The sequence below is a fragment of the Carcharhinus amblyrhynchos genome, chromosome 10 (assembly GCF_965287045.1).
Source record: "Carcharhinus amblyrhynchos chromosome 10, sCarAmb.v2.hapA, whole genome shotgun sequence".
Classification (NCBI taxonomy): Eukaryota; Metazoa; Chordata; class Chondrichthyes; order Carcharhiniformes; family Carcharhinidae; genus Carcharhinus; species Carcharhinus amblyrhynchos.
Window position 1 is genome coordinate 106182781 of NC_137333.1, and position 18339 is coordinate 106201119.

An 18339-nucleotide genomic window follows, 5' to 3' on the forward strand; every position below is an offset into this window, starting at 1 on the left:
TAGCGCTTAATATAAAAAAGGATAGCAAGAGTTTTTATAATATATAAAAAGGAAGAGGCTGGCTAGGGTGAACGTTGGTCCTTTAGAGGATGAGAAAGGGGACCTAGTGGTAGGGGATGGGGAAATGGCTAAGGTATTGAATAACTTTTTTGTTTCTGTCTTCACGGAGGAGGACGTGAATAATTTGCCGGGTGTTAGCGATGGAAAGGTGGTAGGACTGGAGGGTCTTAATGACATTACTGTTACGAGAGAGGCGGTGCTCGACAGACTGGAGGGACTGATTGTGGACAAGTCCCCAGGACCGGATAGAATGCATCCGAGGGTTCTGAAAGAAATGGCGGAGGTGATAGTGGATGCCTTGGTGGTTATTTTCCAGACGTCGCTGGATTCCGGGGAAGTGCCGGATGATTGGAAAACGGCTAATGTTACGCCGTTGTTTAAGAAGGGTGCCAGGCAAAAGGCGGGGAATTATAGGCCGGTTAGTTTAACGTCTGTGGTAGGTAAAATGTTAGAATCTGTCATTAAGGAGGAAATTGCGAGGCATCTTGAAGGGAATTGCTTCATAGAGCAGACGCAGCACGGTTTCATTAAAGGGAAGTCGTGTCTGACAAATTTACTGGAGTTCTATGAGGATGTGTCTAGGGCGGTGGATAGAGGAGAGCCGGTGGATGTGGTCTTTCTAGATTTTCAGAAGGCGTTTGACAAAGTACCTCACAAGAGGTTATTGCAGAAGGTCGAGGGACATGGAGTTGGGGGTAGGGTGTTAGCGTGGATAGAGGATTGGTTGTCAAATAGGAGGCAGAGAGTGGGGGTCAACGGGTGCTATTCGGATTGGCGGATGGTGACTAGTGGAGTGCCTCAGGGGTCGGTGCTGGGGCCTCAGCTTTTTACCATTTATATAGATGATCTGGAGGAGGGAACCGAGTGTAGGGTGTTGAAATTTGCTGATGACACCAAGATTGGGGGAACGGCAAATTGTGCGGAGGGTGTGGAGAGTCTGCAGAAGGATCTAGATAGGCTGGGCGAATGGGCCAGGAAATGGCAAATGGAATTTTATGTTGGCAAGTGTGAGGTGGTCCACTTTGGTAGGAAGAATGGTAGGAAGGATTATTACTTACGTGGAGAAAAACTGCAGCAGGCGACGGTGCAGAGGGACCTAGGGGTCCTTGTGCATGAGTCGCAAAAACCCAGCTTGCAGGTGCAGCAGGTGGTCAGGAAGGCGAATGGGTTGCTGGCCTTCATAGCGAGGGGGATTGAATATAAAAGTAGGGAGGTCTTGCTGCAGCTGTATAGGGCATTGGTGAGGCCGCAGCTGGAGTACTGTGTGCAGTTTTGGGCGCCGCACCTGCGCAAAGATATTTTGGCCTTGGAGGGAGTGCAGAGGAGGTTTACTAGGCTGATACTGGAGTTGAGGGGGTTGAGCTATGAGGAGAGGCTGAATAAACTAGGCTTGTACTCGTTAGAGTTTAGAAGAATGAGGGGAGATCTCATTGAGACGTATAAGATGATGAATGGGATGGATAGGATAGAGGTGGAGAGACTCTTCCCGCTCAGAAAGGACAGTAGGACTAGGGGGCACAGCCTCAAGATAAAGGGGGGGCGGTTTAGAACGGAGTTGAGGACGAACTTCTTCACTCAAAGGGTGGTGAATCTCTGGAATTCTCTGCCCGTTGAAGTGGTGGAGGCTGCCTCGCTAAATATTTTTAAGACGCGGGTTGATGGGTTTTTGATAAGAGAGGGGATTAAGGGTTATGGGGAGAGGGCGGGAAAGTGGAACTGAGCCACGACAGATCAGCCATGATCTTATTGAATGGTGGGGCAGGCTCGAAGGGCTAGATGGCCTACTCCTGCTCCTATTTCTTATGTTCTTATGTTAACAGCTACCTATTTCTATGGTTCCATTTTAAGCAATATCTCTATAGACATAAACTCCTCTTCAGAATCAGTTAACATTAAAAAATCATAGAAACTCAGGCGGGTGCTATGTTTTCAGCCATTTACCCCTCTGGACAAAGATACAAAAATCTAAAGGCAAAATACTGCGGATGCAGGAATCTGAAACAAAAACAAAAAATGCTGGAAAATCTCAGTACATCTGACAGCATCTGTGGAGAGCAAATGTTGAGAGTCTGGATGACCTTCTGTCAGAAATGTTCTGATGAACAGTCATCCAGACTTGTTTAAAATTAAAATTACATGAGTAAATTGTATGCAGCATTGTCTGCCTTCAAGTTGATTCTTTTTCTCTGTAAATGAGGTGACGTGACAAATGGGAGCATACACATTCTTCAAGAATGAAGAATGGAGGCCATTCTTCAAGGCCGCCTCGTGATGTGGTAAGATGGAAAAGATAATGTTGCTACAGGAATTCCCAAGCATAAATATTAGCTCAAAAACTGCAACCACAAGAAGATTTGTAATAATGGACTTATTTTTTTCAGGTTTCTTTTTGTTTGGATTTGGTAGATTTATTTAAAACTTTCAAGAAATGACTTCCTGGCCTCTTATGACAATGAGCGGAAAATTCTCAGGTTTAATCCCAGCTCCATGTAAGATCATCTCAGAGATAAAACATAATTAGTTGTGAGCTGGGCTTGGCAAGAGAAGTGGAAAAATAGGAATCGGTGGGTCTGCTTGCTTCTGAACTCTTCTGTCATACTGGAGAGCATGAGTGTGGGGGTTTTGGGTAAAGATAGATTCAGGCTCTGTACTGATACCTCCACAGTTGAATATTCTACTAATGACCACTGTTCAAACTTGTTAATACGGTGGTGGCTCATTAGCCGTACAACTGGGAGAGGAGACCCACTTCTGTTCTTAAAAGAAAGCTGGAAATAATCAGCAGGTCTGGCAGCATCTGTGGGGAGAGAAACATAACGCTTCAGGGCTGTAACCTTTCATCAAAACTAAAGAGAACATTCTGTCTTGTTTTTGCAATCCCACCAAAATATACACGTTCAGAATAATCTTAATAATTTAAAAGACTGAAATAGATTTTGTATGAATTATTCTGATCACACCTTTATATCATGAGCTCTAACTTGTTGGTTCCCTGAAGGCTCATTTAGTACTTTCAGTATCCGAGGCTGCATGGGGCCAAGAAGGCAACCCACATCCCCTTCTCGAGGGTAACCAGGAATGGGCCATTAATGTCCACACCCCAAGATTGAATACTTCACAATATAATTACCGTTTGACTATATTATCGGCCTTTTGGCTCTCTGGGGTCAACAGTAAGGGTTTACCACGGTTGGACGACCGTGAAATCCTTCTTAGTTTCCCACCAGAGCGATGGAGACTCAATCAAGGGCCACATCAAGAGGTTCTTCATCCGCAAAGAGGTTCAAAAGGCCAGGGAGAGACAGGGGGAAATGTCCCAACTCCAGAAAAGCATGCAGGAGCTACTCCAACTGCAGTTGAAGGAGGTTGATGTCAAGGAGCATCTCTGGGAGGTGAAGAGCCAGCAAGCCTCGCTCTTTGCCTCGGAGGCCTCCAAGGCTATCTTCCATTCCAGGGTCCGCTCCGTGGAGCAGGACAAAAAGTGCTCATGTTCCTTCTTCCACGTGTACAAAGAAACCTCTGTGATCAGCAGCCTGAAGGAAGAAGATGGCTGTGTAAGGTCCTCGCAGTCTGACATTCTCAGGATCTGCAAATCCTTCTATGCCGGACTGTATGACTTGAAGCCAACAGACAGCACTGCCTCCCAGTCTTCCCTGTCGTCTATCACGCAGGTCTTAGACGACGACCAGTGGGAGAGCCTGGACAGACTGGTATCTCTGGATGAGCTGACAAAGGCCATCGAGCCCTTTCAGAAGGGTAAAACTCCCAGAAGTGACGGCTTACCAGCTGAGTTTTACTCGGCTTGTGGGACTTGACAGTTTATTGTAAACTTTAGGATAATAATGGAAAAAGATGAGTGTTGCTGAATTGGGGAAAGGCTAACTATAGCCAGATTAGGCAGGAATTGGTGGCTGTTGATTGGGAGAGGCTGTTTGAGGGTAAATCCACATCTGACATGTGGGAGTCTTTTAAGGAGCAGTTGATAGGGCTGTAAGACAGGCATGTGCCTGTAAAAAGGAAGGATAGGAAAGGTAGGATTCGAGAGCCGTGGATAACCAGGGAAATTGAGGGTCTGTTCAAAAAGAAAAGAGAGGCATACGATAGCTAAAAACAGATGGAGCGCTGGAGGAATACAGAGAAAGTAGGAAAGAACTCAAACAGGGAGTTAGAAGGGCAAAAAGGGGTCATGAAATGTCCTTGGCAGACAGGATTAAGGAGAATCCTAAGGCATTTTATTCATACGTTAGGAACAAGAGAGTTGTCAGGGAAAAAATCGGACCTGTCAGGGACAAAGGAAGGGAGCCCAAGGAAGTAGGTGAGATCCTAAATGAATACTTTTCATCAGTACTCACAAAGGAGAGAGACGTGTTGACTGGGAGTCTCTCAGAGGGATGTGTTGTCCCATTAGAGAAAATCTCAATTACAAAGGAGGAAGTGTTAGGTTTTCTAGGGAACATTAAGACAGACAAATCCCCATGGCCTGATGGTATCTATCCTAGTCTGCTCAGGGAGACAAGAGATGAAATTGCTGGGCCTCTAACAGAAATCTTTGTCTCTTCAGTGGACACAGGTGAGGTCCCAGAAGATTGGAGGATAGCAAATGTGGCCCCGTTATTTAAGAAGGGTAGCAAGGATAACTTGGGTAATTATAGGCCGGTGAGCTTGACATCTGTGGTAGGGAAATTCTTGGAGAGGATCCTTAGAGATAGGATGTATGCACATTTAGAACGGAATAATCTCATTAGCGATAGACAGCATGGTTTTGTAAGAAGGGGGTCATGCCCCACAAATTTGGTTGAGTTTTTTGAGGAGGTGACAAAAACGATTGATGAGGGAAGGGCCGTGGATGTCGTCTATATGGATCTGCCTCATGGCAGATTGGTGCAAAAGGTTAAATCTCACGGGATAAAAGGAGAGCTAGCTAGATGGGTGGAGAACTGACCTGGCCATAGAAGAGGGTAGCAGTGGAAGGGTCTTTTTCTGGCCGGAGGTCTGTGACTAGTGTCGTCCCGCAGGGCTCTTTACTGGGACCTCTGCTGTTCGTGATGTATATAAATGATTTGGAAGAAGGTGTAACTGCTGTGATCAGTAAGTTTGCGGACGACACAAAGATGGCTAGACTTGCGGATAGCGATGACCATTGTCAGAGAATACAGCAGGATATAGGCTGGAAAATTGGGCAGAGAAATGGCAGATGAAATTTAATCCAGATAAATGCAAAGTGATGCATTTTGGTAGAACTAATGTAGGGGGGAGCTATACAATAATTGGCAGAACCATCAAGAGTATAGACACACAGAGGGACCTGGGTGTGAAGGTCCACAAATCCTTAAAGGTGGCAGCACAGGTGGAGAAGGTGGTGAAGAAGGCATATGGCATGCTTGCCTTTATAGGACAGGGCATAGAGTAAAAAAGTTGGCGTATGATGTTGCAGCTATATAGAATGTTGGTTAGGCCACATTTGTAATTCTGCGTCCAGTTCTGATCGCCACACTACCAGAAGGATGTGGAGGCTTTGGAGAGAGTACAGAAAAGGTTTACCAGGATGTTGCCTGATATGGAGGGTCTTAGCTATGAGGAAAGATTGGATACACTGGGGTTGTTCTCCCTGGAAAGACGAAGGATGAGGGGCGACCTAATAGAAGTGTATAAAATTATGAAGGGCATAGATAGGGTGAACAGTGAGAAACTTTTTCCCAGGTCAGAGGTGACGAACACAAGGGGCCACAGGTTCAAGATGAGAGGGGCAAGGTTTAACACAGATGTCAGAGGGACGTATTTTACACAGAGGGTGGTGGGGCCCTGGAATGCACTGCCAAGCAAGGTGGTAAAGGCGGACACGCTGGAATCGTTTAAGACCTTTCTGGATAGCCACATGAACAGACTCGGAATGGTGGGATAGAAACGAATAGTCTAGTTGGAAGCATGAGCGGCACATAAGAAATAGAAGCAGGAGTAGGCCATCTAGCCCTTCGAGCCTGCCCCGCCATTCAATAAGATCATGACTGATCTGAAGTGGATCAGTTCCACTTTCCCGCTGACTCCCCATAACCCTTAATTCCCTTGTCTGTCAAAAATCTATCTACCCGTGACTTAAATATATTTAGCGAGGTAGCCTCCACCACTTCAACAGGCAGAGAATTCCAGAGATTCACCACCCTTTGAGTGAAGAAGTTCCTCCTCAACTCCAATCTAAACTGCACCCCCCCCTTATCTTGAGGCTGTGCCCTCTAGTCCTGCTATCCTTTCTAAGCAGGAAGAATCTCTCTACCTCTACCCTATCCACCCCTTTCATTATCTTATACGTCTCTATGAGATCCCCCTTCATCCTTCTAAACTCCAACGAGTACAGACCCAGTCTATTTAGTCTCTCTTCATAGTCCAACCCCCTCATCTCCGCTATCAGCCTAATGAACCTCCTCTGCACTCCCTCCAAGGCCAAAATATCCTTGCGCAAGTGTGGCGACCAAAACTGCACACAGTACTCCAGCTGTGGTCTCACCAGTGCCCTGTACAGTTGCAGTAAGACCTCCCTGCTTTTATATTCTATCCCCCTCGCTATAAAGGCCAGCATCCCATTCGCCTTCTTGATCACCTGCTGCACCTGCAGACTGGGTTTTTGCGACTCATGCACAAGGACCCCCAGGTCCCTCTGCACCGTAGCATGCTGCAGCTTTTCATCCTTTAAATAGTAATCCCTCCTACTATTATTTCTGCCAAAGTGGATAACCTCACACTTGCTAACATTATACTCCATCTGCCAGGTCCTTGCCCACTCACTCAGCCTATCTAGATCCCTCTGCAGACTTTCCGCACCCTCCGCGCAATTTGCTTTTCCACTCCTCTTCGTGTCATCAGCAAATTTCGTCACCCTACACACAGTCCCCTCCTCCAGATCATCTATATAAATGGTAAGTAGCTGAGGCCCCAGCACCGATCCCTGCGGCACTCCACTAGTCACCAACCGCCAATCAGAATAGCACCCATTGATACCAACTCTCTGCCTCCTATTAGACAACCAATCCTCTATCCACGCTAACACCTTACCCCCAACTCTGTGCACCCTAACCTTCTGAAGCAACCTTTTGTGAGGCACCTTATCAAATGCCTTTTGAAAATCTAGAAACACCACATCCACCGGTTCCCCTCTGTTTACCACTTGGAGGCCTGAAGGGCCTGTTTCCTGTGCTGTATTGTTCTTTGTTCTTGACAGGCTTTGTTCTTGGAAGTATACAAGAGTATGCTTCTGGAAGGCAGCATCTCAGAATCCATGAGGAAAGGCATCATTACCCTCATCAACAAGCAGAAGGGGAAAAGGGAAGAAATTAGAAATTGGTGACCCATTTACTATTGAACGTGGACTATAAAATTCTGGCCAAGGTCATTGCCAACTGGGTCAGTGGTCCATCCTGATCAAACCTGTGCTGTACCCGGCAGGAAGATCTCTGATAGCCTCGTGCTACTCAAGGATATGATCGCCTACGTGCAGGACAGGCAGATGGATATATGTGCCTCATCAGCCTAAACCAGGAGAAAGTGTTTGACGGAATACCGCACAGATACATGATGGATGTGCTCTCCAAAATGGGCTTTGGGGAGGGAATCCACAATTGGATCCGAATTGCCCTACACAGACATCAGTAGCGCAGTTTCAATCAACAGGTGGGAATCAGAGAGGTTTCAGGTCAGGTCTGGAGTCAGGCAGGGCTGCCCTCTCTCCTCCGTCCTTTTCGTGTGTTGCATTGAACCCTTTGCCGAGGTCCTCAGAAGCGACTCAGGCATCAAAGGGGTTACAATCCCAGGCAGCAGAGACACGCAGGTCAAAGCCTCCCTGTACATGGATGACATGGCTGTCTTCTGCTCGGACCCCTCGTCTGTTCGCAGGCTCCTCCAAGTCTGTGAGCAGTTTGAGCTGGCCTCGGGAGCCAAAGTCAACCAGGGCAAGAGTGAGGCCATGTTCTTTGGGAACTGGGCTGACAGATCCTTTGTCCCCTTCACCGTCAGGGCAGATTACTTAAAGGTGTTGGGGATATGGTTTGGAGCGGCCTGGGCATGCGCCAAAATGTGGGACGAGCACATCGCCAAAGCCAGACAAAAATTGAGCTTGTGGGAGCAACACTCCCTCTCCATCACCAGGAAAAACCTGATGATCCGATGCAAGGTGCTGTCTGTGTTGTGCGTGGCACAGGTCTGGCCTATTCCCAAATCCTGTGCAGCAGCAATGACCCAGGCCATCTTCAAATTTAACTGGAGATCAAAGATGGATTGCATCCAGAGGGAAGTAATGCACAAATCTCCAGAGAACAGAGGGAAAAACGTTCCCAACGTCACACTCATCCTGATGGCCACCTTTGTGTGTGGCCGCATCAAGCTGTGTGTAGATCCTCGATACACTAACAGCAAGTGCCACTACTTTTTGAGGTTCTACCTGTCCCAAGTGTTGTGGAGGATGGGTCTGGCCACACTGCCGCAAAATGCTCCCAAGTAGTTGGACCGTACTGCAGCACCTGTCCTACGGGGAGAAATTTTTCCGCAAACACACCTTCGACCACATGGCGATGAAGCAGTGGTCAGCGCGTAATGTCCTCGAGGCCCTGAGTGAATGCCTCATCACCAGAACTCTCAAACAAGCACCAAGACCTGGCTTGGCTGGTGGTGAGAAGAGCACTCCCCATCAGATCCTTTACGCATGCTTGAGGTCTCAAGATCACCGCACGCTGCCCTTGAAGTGGCTGCGGGGGATGATGAGATGATCGCACACCTCCTTGTGGAATGTGTCTTTACAAAGAAGGTCTGGAGTGAGATGCGGTGGTATTCGTCGAGGTTTGTCCCGAGCAGCATGGGACTCTGCTCTATGGGCTATTTCCATAGACAAATATCAACTGCTGCTGGGGGTCATCAACTTGGTGAAAGATGCACTTTGGTCCACCCGAAACTTGCTGATCTTCCAGTTGAAAGAATTGTCCTCGATCGAGTGTTGCAGACTGGTACTTTCCAAGGTCCAGGACTACATGCTGAGGGACGTGCTGAAGCTTGGGGCAGCCGCCGCAAAACCACAATGGGGAAAGACCACAACGTAAAGCTTTTCAACTGAGGCAGACCGAGGGCCTGTGTAACTGTGTGCCAATCTGAAAAATAACATCACATAATAAAATCTAAGGCACGTGTATAGTTTTAAGCAATGAAATGAAATGAATGTAATGTCGTGTAAATAAGCCTAGTATTGTACTGGAAAAATGATTTTTTTTGCACTGTTTGTAATTTTTGGATCTATTGTTTTGCAATAGCTTATTTGAGAGTTTTTTTATGAATATATATTTTTGGAATATTAAAAAATCGACCTTTTGGCTAAGATCAAGTGTAGTATCGACATGCTGTGCTTGGTTGAAGTCATTAGGTTACATTTCAGCTTCATTTGCTGCATTTTTTAATAGCGGCATCTCGGCCTTTTGGCTAAGATGCAAATGCTAACTCCAATCAGCTTGGATCATGTAGATCAAGCCCACGGCAGGAGGCGAGAATCACGTCTTGTCAGCTTGGATTGGGTATGTCTCAACTTGTTGTGTCTCTGAATTGGACTTGATTTGATTGAATTGGAATAAAAACAAAAAAAAATGAAGGAGGGACAAAATAGGGTGAAATGTTTCATCCTATTTCTGTTTCGGTTTTAAAAGTTGAATCATAAGAACATAAGAAATAGGAGCAGGAGTAGGCCATCTAGCCCTTCGAGCCTGCCCCGCCATTCAATAAGATCATGGCTGATCTGTCGTGGCTCAGATCCACATTCCCACCCTCTCCCCATAACTCTTAATCCCCTGTCTTATCAAACACCCATCAACCCGCGTCTTAAAAATATTTAGCGAGGTAGCCTCCACCACTTCAACTGGCAGAGAATTCCAGAGATTCACCACCCTTTGAGTGAAGAAGTTCTTCCTCAACTCCGTTCTAAACCGCCCCCCCTTTATCTTGAGGCTGTGCCCCCTAGTCCTACTGTCTTTTTTGAGCGGGAAGAGTCTCTTCACCTCTATCCTATCCATCCCATTCATCATCTTATATGTCTCAATGAGATCTCCCCTCATTCTTCTAAACTCTAACGAGTACAAGCCTAGTTTATTCAGCCTCTCCTCATAGCTCAACCCCCTCAACTCCAGCATCAGCCTAGTAAAACTCCGCTGCACTCCCTCCAAGGCCAAAATATCCTTGCATAAGTACGGCGCCCAAAACTGCACACAGTACTCCAGCTGCGGCCTCACCAATGCCCTATACAGCCGCAGCAAGACCTCCCTACTTTTATATTCAATCCCCCTCGCTATGAAGGCCAGCATCCCATTAGCCTTCCTGACCACCTGCTGCACCTGCAAGCTGGGTTTTTGCAACTCATGCACAAGGACCCCAAGGTCCATTTGCACCGTCGCCTGCTGCAGTTTTTCTCCACGTAAGTAATAATCCTTCCTACCATTATTCCTACCAAAGTGGACCACCTCGCACTTGCCAACATTAAGCTCCATTTGCCAGTTCCTGGCCCATTCGCCCAGCCTATCTAGATCCTTCTGTAGACTCTCCACACCCTCCGCGCAATTTGCCGTTCCACCAATCTTGGTGTCATCAGCAAATTTCGACACCATACACTCGGTTCCCTCCTCCAGATCATCTATATAAATGGTAAATAAACAGCAAATTGTGCGGAGGGTGTGGAGAGTCTGCAGAAGGATCTAGATAGGCTGGGCAAATGGGCCAGGAAATGGCAAATGCAATTTAATGTTGGCAAGTGTGAGGTGGTCCACTTTGGTAGGAAGAATGGTAGGAAGGACTATTACTTACGGGGCGAAAAACTGCAGCAGGTGACGGTGCAGAGGGACCTCGGGGTCCTTGTGCATGAGTCGCAAAAACCCAGCTTGCAGGTGCAGCAGGTGGTCAGGAAGGCGAATGGGATGCTGGCCTTCATAGCGAGGGGGATTGAATATAAAAGTAGGGAGGTCTTGCTGCAGCTGTATAGGGCATTGGTGAGGCCGCAGCTGGAGTACTGTGTGCAGTTTTGGGCGCCGCACCTGCGCAAAGATATTTTGGCCTTGGAGGGAGTGCAGAGGAGGTTTACTAGGCTGATACCGGAGTTGAGGGGGTTGAGCTATGAGGAGAGGCTGAATAAACTAGGCTTGTACTCGTTAGAGTTTAGAAGAATGAGGGGAGATCTCATTGAGACGTATAAGATGATGAATGGGATGGATAGGATAGAGGTGGAGAGACTCTTCCCGCTCAAAAAAGACAGTAGGACTAGGGGGCACAGCCTCAAGATAAAAGGGGGACGGTTTAGAACGGAGTCGAGGAGCAACTTCTTCACTCAAAGGGTGGTGAATCTCTGGAATTCTCTGCCCGTTGAAGTGGTGGAGGCTGCCTCGCTAAATATTTTTAAGACGCAGGTTGATGGGTTTTTGATAAGAGAGGGGATTAAGGGTTATGGGGAGAAAGCGGGAAAGTGGAACTGAGCAGCGACAGATCAGCCATGATCTTATTGAATGGCGGGGCAGGCTCGAAGGGCTAGATGGCCTACTCCTGCTCCTATTTCTTATGTTCTTATGTTATGTAAATAGCTGAGGCCCCAGCACCGACCCCTGGGCTACTCCACTAGTCACCAACCGCCAATCCGAATAGCACCCATTGACCCCCACTCTCTGCCTCCTATTTGACAGCCAATCCTCTATCCATGCTAACACCCTACCCCCAACTCCATGTCCCCTGACCTTCTGCAATAACCTCTTGTGAGGTACCTTGTCAAACGCCTTCTGAAAATCAAGAAAGACCACATCCAGCTGCTCTCTATCCACCGCCCTAGACACGTCCTCATAGAACTCCAGTAAATTTGTCAGACACGACTTCCCCTTAACGAAACTGTGCTGCGTCTGCTCTATGAAGCAATTCCCCTTAAGATGCCTCGCTATTTCCTCCTTGATGACGGATTCTAACATTTTACCTACAACAGACGTTAAACTAACCGGCCTATAATTCCTTGCCTTTTGCCTGTCACCCTTCTTAAACAACGGCGTAACATTAGCCGTTTTCCAATCTTCCGGCACTTCCCCGGAATCCAGCGACGTTTGGAAAATAACCACCAAGGCATCCACTATCACCTCCGCCATTTCTTTCAGAACCCTCGGATGCATTCCATCCGGTCCTGGGGACTTGTCCACAATCAGTCCCTCCAGTCTGTCGAGCACCGCCTCTCTAGTAACAATAATGTCATTGAGACCCTCCAGTCCTACCACCTTTCCATCTCTAACACCCGGCAAAGTATTCACATCCTCCTCCGTGAAGACCAAAACAAAAAAGTTATTCAAGACCTGAGCCATTTCCCCATCCCCTACCACTAAGTCCCCCTTCTCATCCTCTAAGGGTCCAACGTTCACCCTAGCCAGCCTCTTCCTTTTTATATATTTATAAAAACTCTTGCTATCCTTTTTTATATTAAGCGCTAGCCCAGCTTCATAGTTTCTCCTACCCTTCTTTATCAACTTCTTTGTCAATCTTTGTTGACATTTAAACCTCTCCCAATCCTCTTCTCGCCCACTACTCTTAGCTACTCTAAATGCCTCCGCTTTTAATTTAACACTTTCCTTCACCTCCTTTGTTATCCACGGCTTATTACCTCTCCTCCTACGGTCCTTTTTGACCATCGGAATAAATTTCTGCTGAGCACCAAGAAAGATCTCCTTAAAGATCCTCCACTGCTCCTCAGCAGACCCACCTTCCAACGCGCTCTCCCAGTCCACATTCGCCAATTCTTCTCTCATCCTACCGTACTCCCTTCTGTTCAAACAAAGGACGTGTGTCCGGGAACCCACTTTCTCCTCCCCCGTCTGCACCAGAAACTCCACCATACAATGATCACTCTCCCCAAGAGGATCCTTCACCGCAAGGTCCCTAATTCTACCCGCCTCATTACATAACACCAGATCCAAGATAGCTCGCTCCCTCATTGGCTCCAGCACACACTGTTCAAGGAAACTATCCCGGCAGCATTCCAAGAACTCCTCCATGAGCCCACCATGTCCAACATGGGTTGACCAATCAATATGCAGATTGAAATCCCCCATAACTACGGCCGTCCCATTTCTGCACGCTGCACTTATTTGCGCGTTAACAGCCCACCCCACCTCCAGATCATTATTCGGGGGCCTATAGACGACACCCACCAGCGTCTTCCTCCCTTTGCTGTTCCTAATCTCCACCCACAACGATTCCACTTTCTGCTCTTTGGCTCCAATATCATCCCTTGCTACCACCCTGATGCTATCCTTAATCAGCAGAGCTACACCCCCCCCTTTTTCCTCCCGCCTATCCTTCCTAAACACTTGATACCCCTGTACATTCAGCTCCCAGTCCCTGTCACCTTGCAGCCACGTTTCACCTCATCCCACAGGTCATGGTAATTGATCACTCAGAACATTTAGCTCACCCAGTGGCTTAATGACTGAAAGAGTTACGTTTGCACACAGGATGTAGGGATTGCTGACTAGACCAGTATTTACTGCCCTTGAGAAGGTGGTGTGCTGCTTCCTTAAACCACTGCAGTCCATGTGGTGTAGAGACATCCACAGTGCTGTTAGGGGGGAGTTCTAGAATTTTCCTGATGACAGTGGAGGAATATGATATAGTTCCAAGTGAAGAGTGTGTGTGACTTGGAGGGAAACTGGAGGGTTAGAGGGTTTGTGTTTAGAAGGTGCTATTGAAGGAGCCTTGCTACAGTGCATTTTGTAAATGGTACACACTGCTGCCATGGTGCTTTGGTGGTGAGGGAGCAAATGTTTATAGGTGGGGTACCAATCAAATAGATGTCCTTGTTCTGGATATATAGATTGTTGTTGGAGCTGCACTCATTCAGGCAAGTGGAAGATATTTCAACACACTCCTGATTTGTGTCTTGTAGGTGGTGGACAGGCTTTGGCTGCTGTCAGGAAGCAAGATACTCGCTGCAGGATTGCTAGTTTCTGATCTGCTCTAGGAGCCACAGTATTTATGTGGCTAGTCCATTTAAGTTTCTGCTCAATTGTAACCCGCAGGATGTTGATAGCGGGTGATTCCGTGATGATAATGTCATTGAATTTCATGGGAAGTTGTTTAGATTTCCTTTGTTGGAGGTGGTCATTGCCTGGCACTTGTGTGGCACAAATATTACTTGCCACTTTCATCCCAGGCCTGAATATTGACCAGGTTTTGCTGCATATAAAAATGGATTGATTCAGTATCTAAGGAGCCGTAAATGGTGCTGAACATTGTAAAATCATCTCCACTTCTGACTTTTTGATGGAGGGAAGGATATTGATGAATAGTTGGGCTTAGGATACTATCCTGAGGATCTTGTGCTGTGATGTCCTAATTCAGAAATGATTAACTTCCAACAATCACGACCATCTTCCTTTGTCTAAAGGTATGACCCCAACTAGTGGCAAGTTTCTCCACTGATTCCCATTGACTTCAGTTTTGCTAGAGTTTTTTGATACCAGACTTGGTCAAATGCTGCCTTAATGTCAAGGACAGGTACTCTCACTTCATCTCTTGAGGTTTTGAATATTATCACCCTAACACTAAGCCACATCATCCAGTTATGTACTAAGTTGGCTTATGAAGGCTGGAGTTTTTTTTAAATTTGTTCATGGGATATGGTGCCGCTGGCTGGGCCAGCGTTTATTGCCATCGGGCTTGATGTTTTTGAGCTGGAGGCATTTTCAAAAAAGATGTCAATAAATGGCTGGCGTTCCTCTCTGTTGAAATTGTAGACTGGTTTAACTTTACAGTAAGATAGCCTATGTATTTTAAGAGGGGCCACTTGAATGAATATTGGAGGACCCATAAAGCTTTACCCCAGCAAGAGTCAGCACTTCAGTGTAGGGGGAAAAAAGGAAGCTAATCTTAAAGTACATATATGGTACAGCTCCAAGGAGTATGGGAAACAAGTGTCTGTCTCGCAATGTCCCATACCTCTAAACAGCCATGGTGCATCTTCATGAAGACCATGCTGACGTTTATTTCATTCTTTCAGCACCCCTCATCTCAAAATGCACAAAGATTGACTCAGAAATGTTACCAAAAGATATATGACAATGTAATATTACCTGTTTTTTGTGTCTTATTGTAGTGGCAGTTGGAAGGTGTTCTCTGGCAATGAGCTAGGAGCTGTCCTGGGGTGGTGGATGTTTAAGTGTTGGAAGGACAAACATCCAGACCCAAATGATGTGAAGAATGTGTATATGCTGGCAACTACAGTGTCCTCCAAAATCCTCCAAGCACTTGCAATTAATGAAGGCTTTCACTTTGAGGTGAGAAACAGGCTTACAACAATTCATAAATTTTGATATTTTCAATAAAAATAATAATGAAAATAAAAAGTTCTCCATTCACTGCTAGTCAGTAACTTTCTGTAGGAAAGTGCGGAGTTAGCAGTAGGGATGTGGTTGTGAAATTGTTAATCCTGTCCTTACTTCTTTCTCATCTCACATGATGCTTAGGTGCTTAATATCAATAAAATCATTCCAGTAAATGTCAGTAATTTTAGGGCAATGTTGTACATCAACAACAAGCCATGTGGTGCTAATTGGGAATCTGGATGTGATTCATTGCATTTCTGATTAGTAAACATATAAGATGCAGCCCTATGACAGTGATACATGTTTTTTGTGCATCTGTTGGGAAACAGTAAAATGAAAAGCAGAGTTTGAGAGTGTTTTTTTTTTAAGTTTATTTATTAGTCACAAGTAAGGCTTACATTAACACTGCAATGAAGTTGCTGTGCAAATCTCCTAGTCGCCACACTCCGGTGCCTGTTCGATTACACTGAGGGAAAATTTAGCATGGCCAATCCACCTAATCAGCACATCTTTTGGATTGTGGGAGGAAACCAACCACCCAGAGAAAACCCACACAGACACGGGGAAACGTGCAAACTCCACACATTGTCCCAAGCTGGGAATTGAACCTGGGTCCATGGCACTGTGAGGCAGTACTGCTAACCATTGTGCTACCATTGCTGCTTCTGCACAAAGCATTAGTGAAACTGCACTTAAAATATTGTGTACAGTTTTGGTTCCGTTACTTCAGGAGGGATGTAGTCGCAACGGAGGCAGTTCAGAGGATTACTGTGAATGTTTTACTTGATTGCTTATTGGTGGGAGATTTTCTTAAATAAATTTGTGTGTTGGATTAAGATGCTTTTTAAAATTAATGCATGTGGCTAAAATAGTGTTGCAGTGTAACCACCTGTGGCTAGCAAGTTAATTCGACAATCCAAGTCAACAGTGCTTTTGAGAAGTACCAGCCTTGTGCAGGCTCCCTGCAGCCTTTATGACAAAAGTGTTCGCAACTATAATCTTAGTTTCTATTCTGTGTAGTCTGGTGGTTCCTTCACCCCCCAGGGATACTGTATTGATTTTTACCAGTAGCATTATCTCATTTTCCACGTCAAAGTACCAAGCGAATTATGTTCAACCTGACAATTTGTAATCTGCAAGCACTTCCTTGTAATGTGCTCCTTGTACCTGGAAAAACCAACAGGGATTAAGCCACTTCTGACGCAGCAGCTGAAAGCAGCCCTCAGGATCTACAAAATGTCATGTCCATAATGAATAGATACCAAGTTTAGGTCTGGAGGGAGTGGGGGAAGTCTTTCTTGTCTTTCTAATGAAGTCTGGGAGCGCAGACTGGTTGGTAGGACAGCTGAGGGACAGTGGGGGATTTTTAAGGAGACTTTTTTCAGTACTCAGCAAAAATATATTCCAGTGACAAAGAAGGACTGTAAGAAAAGGGATAACCAGCCGTGGATAACGAAGGAAATAAAGGAGAGTATTAAATTAAAAACCGATGCATACAGAATGGCCAAAAATAGTGGGGAATTAGAAGATTGGGAAAGCTATAAAAAAAAACAAAGGACGACTAAGAAAGCAATAAAGAAAGGAAAGATAGATTATGAAACTAAACTAGCTCAAAATATAAAAAATGATCGTAAAAGTTTTTACAAATACATAAGGAAGAGAGTGGCTAGAGTGAATGTTGGACCCTTGGAGGATGAGAGGGGGGATTTAATAGTGGAAAAAGAGGATATGGTTTTTTGTGTCGGTCTTCACGGTGGAGGACACAAACAGCTTACCGAATATTAACGATCGAGGGTTGGTAGGAGGTGAGGTCCTTAATACAATTACTGTTACTAAAGAGGTAGTGCTTGGTAGACAAGTCCACGGGCCCGGATGGAATACACCCCAGGGTACTGAAGGAAATGGCAGAAGTAATAGCAGATGCGTTGGTGGTTATTTATCAAAATTCGCTGGACTCTGGGGAAGTGCCGGCTGATTGGAAAACAGCTACTGTTACACCGCTGTTTAAAAAAGTAGACAAAAGGCGGGTAACTACAGGCCAGTTAGCTTAATGTCCATAGTAGGGAAAATGTTGGAATCCATCATTAAAGAAGAAATAGCAGGACACCTGGAAAGGAATGGTTCGATCAAGCAGACGCAGCATGGAGTCGTGAAGGGGAAGTCGTGTTTGACGAACTTACTGGATTTTTATGAAGATGTGACTAGTGCAGTTGACAGAGGAGAACCAGTCGATGTGGTGTTTTTAAATTTTCAGAAGGCGTTCGATAAGGTCCCTCACAAAAAGTTGCTGCAGAAGGTTAGGGTACACGGAGTTGGGGGTAAAGTGTTAGTGTGGGTTGAGGATTGGCTATCTAACTGAAAGCAGAGAGTTGGAATAAATGGGTGCTTTTCTGGTCGGCAGTTGGAGACTAGTGGAGTGCCACAGGGATCGGTGCTGGGGCCTCAACTGTTTACCATTTGTATAGACGATCTGGAGAAGGGGACTGAGTGTAGGGTAACAAAGTTTGCTGATGATGCAAAGATGAGTGGAAAAGCGAATTGCGTGGAGGATGCAGAAAATCTGCAGAGAGATTTGAATAGGCTAAGTGAGTGGGTGAGGATCTGGCAGATGGAGGGCTTCTGGAAGGTCTTGCTGCAACTGTACAAGGCACTGGTCAGGCAGCAACTAGAGTACTGTGTGCAATTTTGGTCCCCTTATTTGTGAAAGGATATATTGGCCTTGGAGGGAGTACAGAGAAGGTTCACCAGGTTGACACTGGAGATGAGGGGGTTAGCTTATGAGGCGAGATTGTGTAGATTGGGCCTGTACTCGTTGGAGTTTAGAAGGCTGAGGGGTGATCTTATGGAGACATATAGTGAAGAGGCTAGATAAGATAGAGGTAGAGAGATTCTTTCCACTTAGAAAGGAATCCAGAACTAG

General features: G+C 46.0%; 1 protein-coding gene across 1 annotated transcript in view; it reads left to right on the forward strand.

Moving 5' to 3' along the window:
* The window catches only part of pgm2l1 (phosphoglucomutase 2-like 1), a 131431-nt gene that overhangs the window by 88945 nt on the left and 24147 nt on the right, over positions 1-18339 (forward strand). The window contains exon 9 of the mRNA XM_080197739.1: positions 15191-15371. Within this exon, the coding sequence (XP_080053865.1) occupies positions 15191-15371 (181 nt within the window). The remainder of the gene's footprint in view (positions 1-15190; positions 15372-18339) is intronic.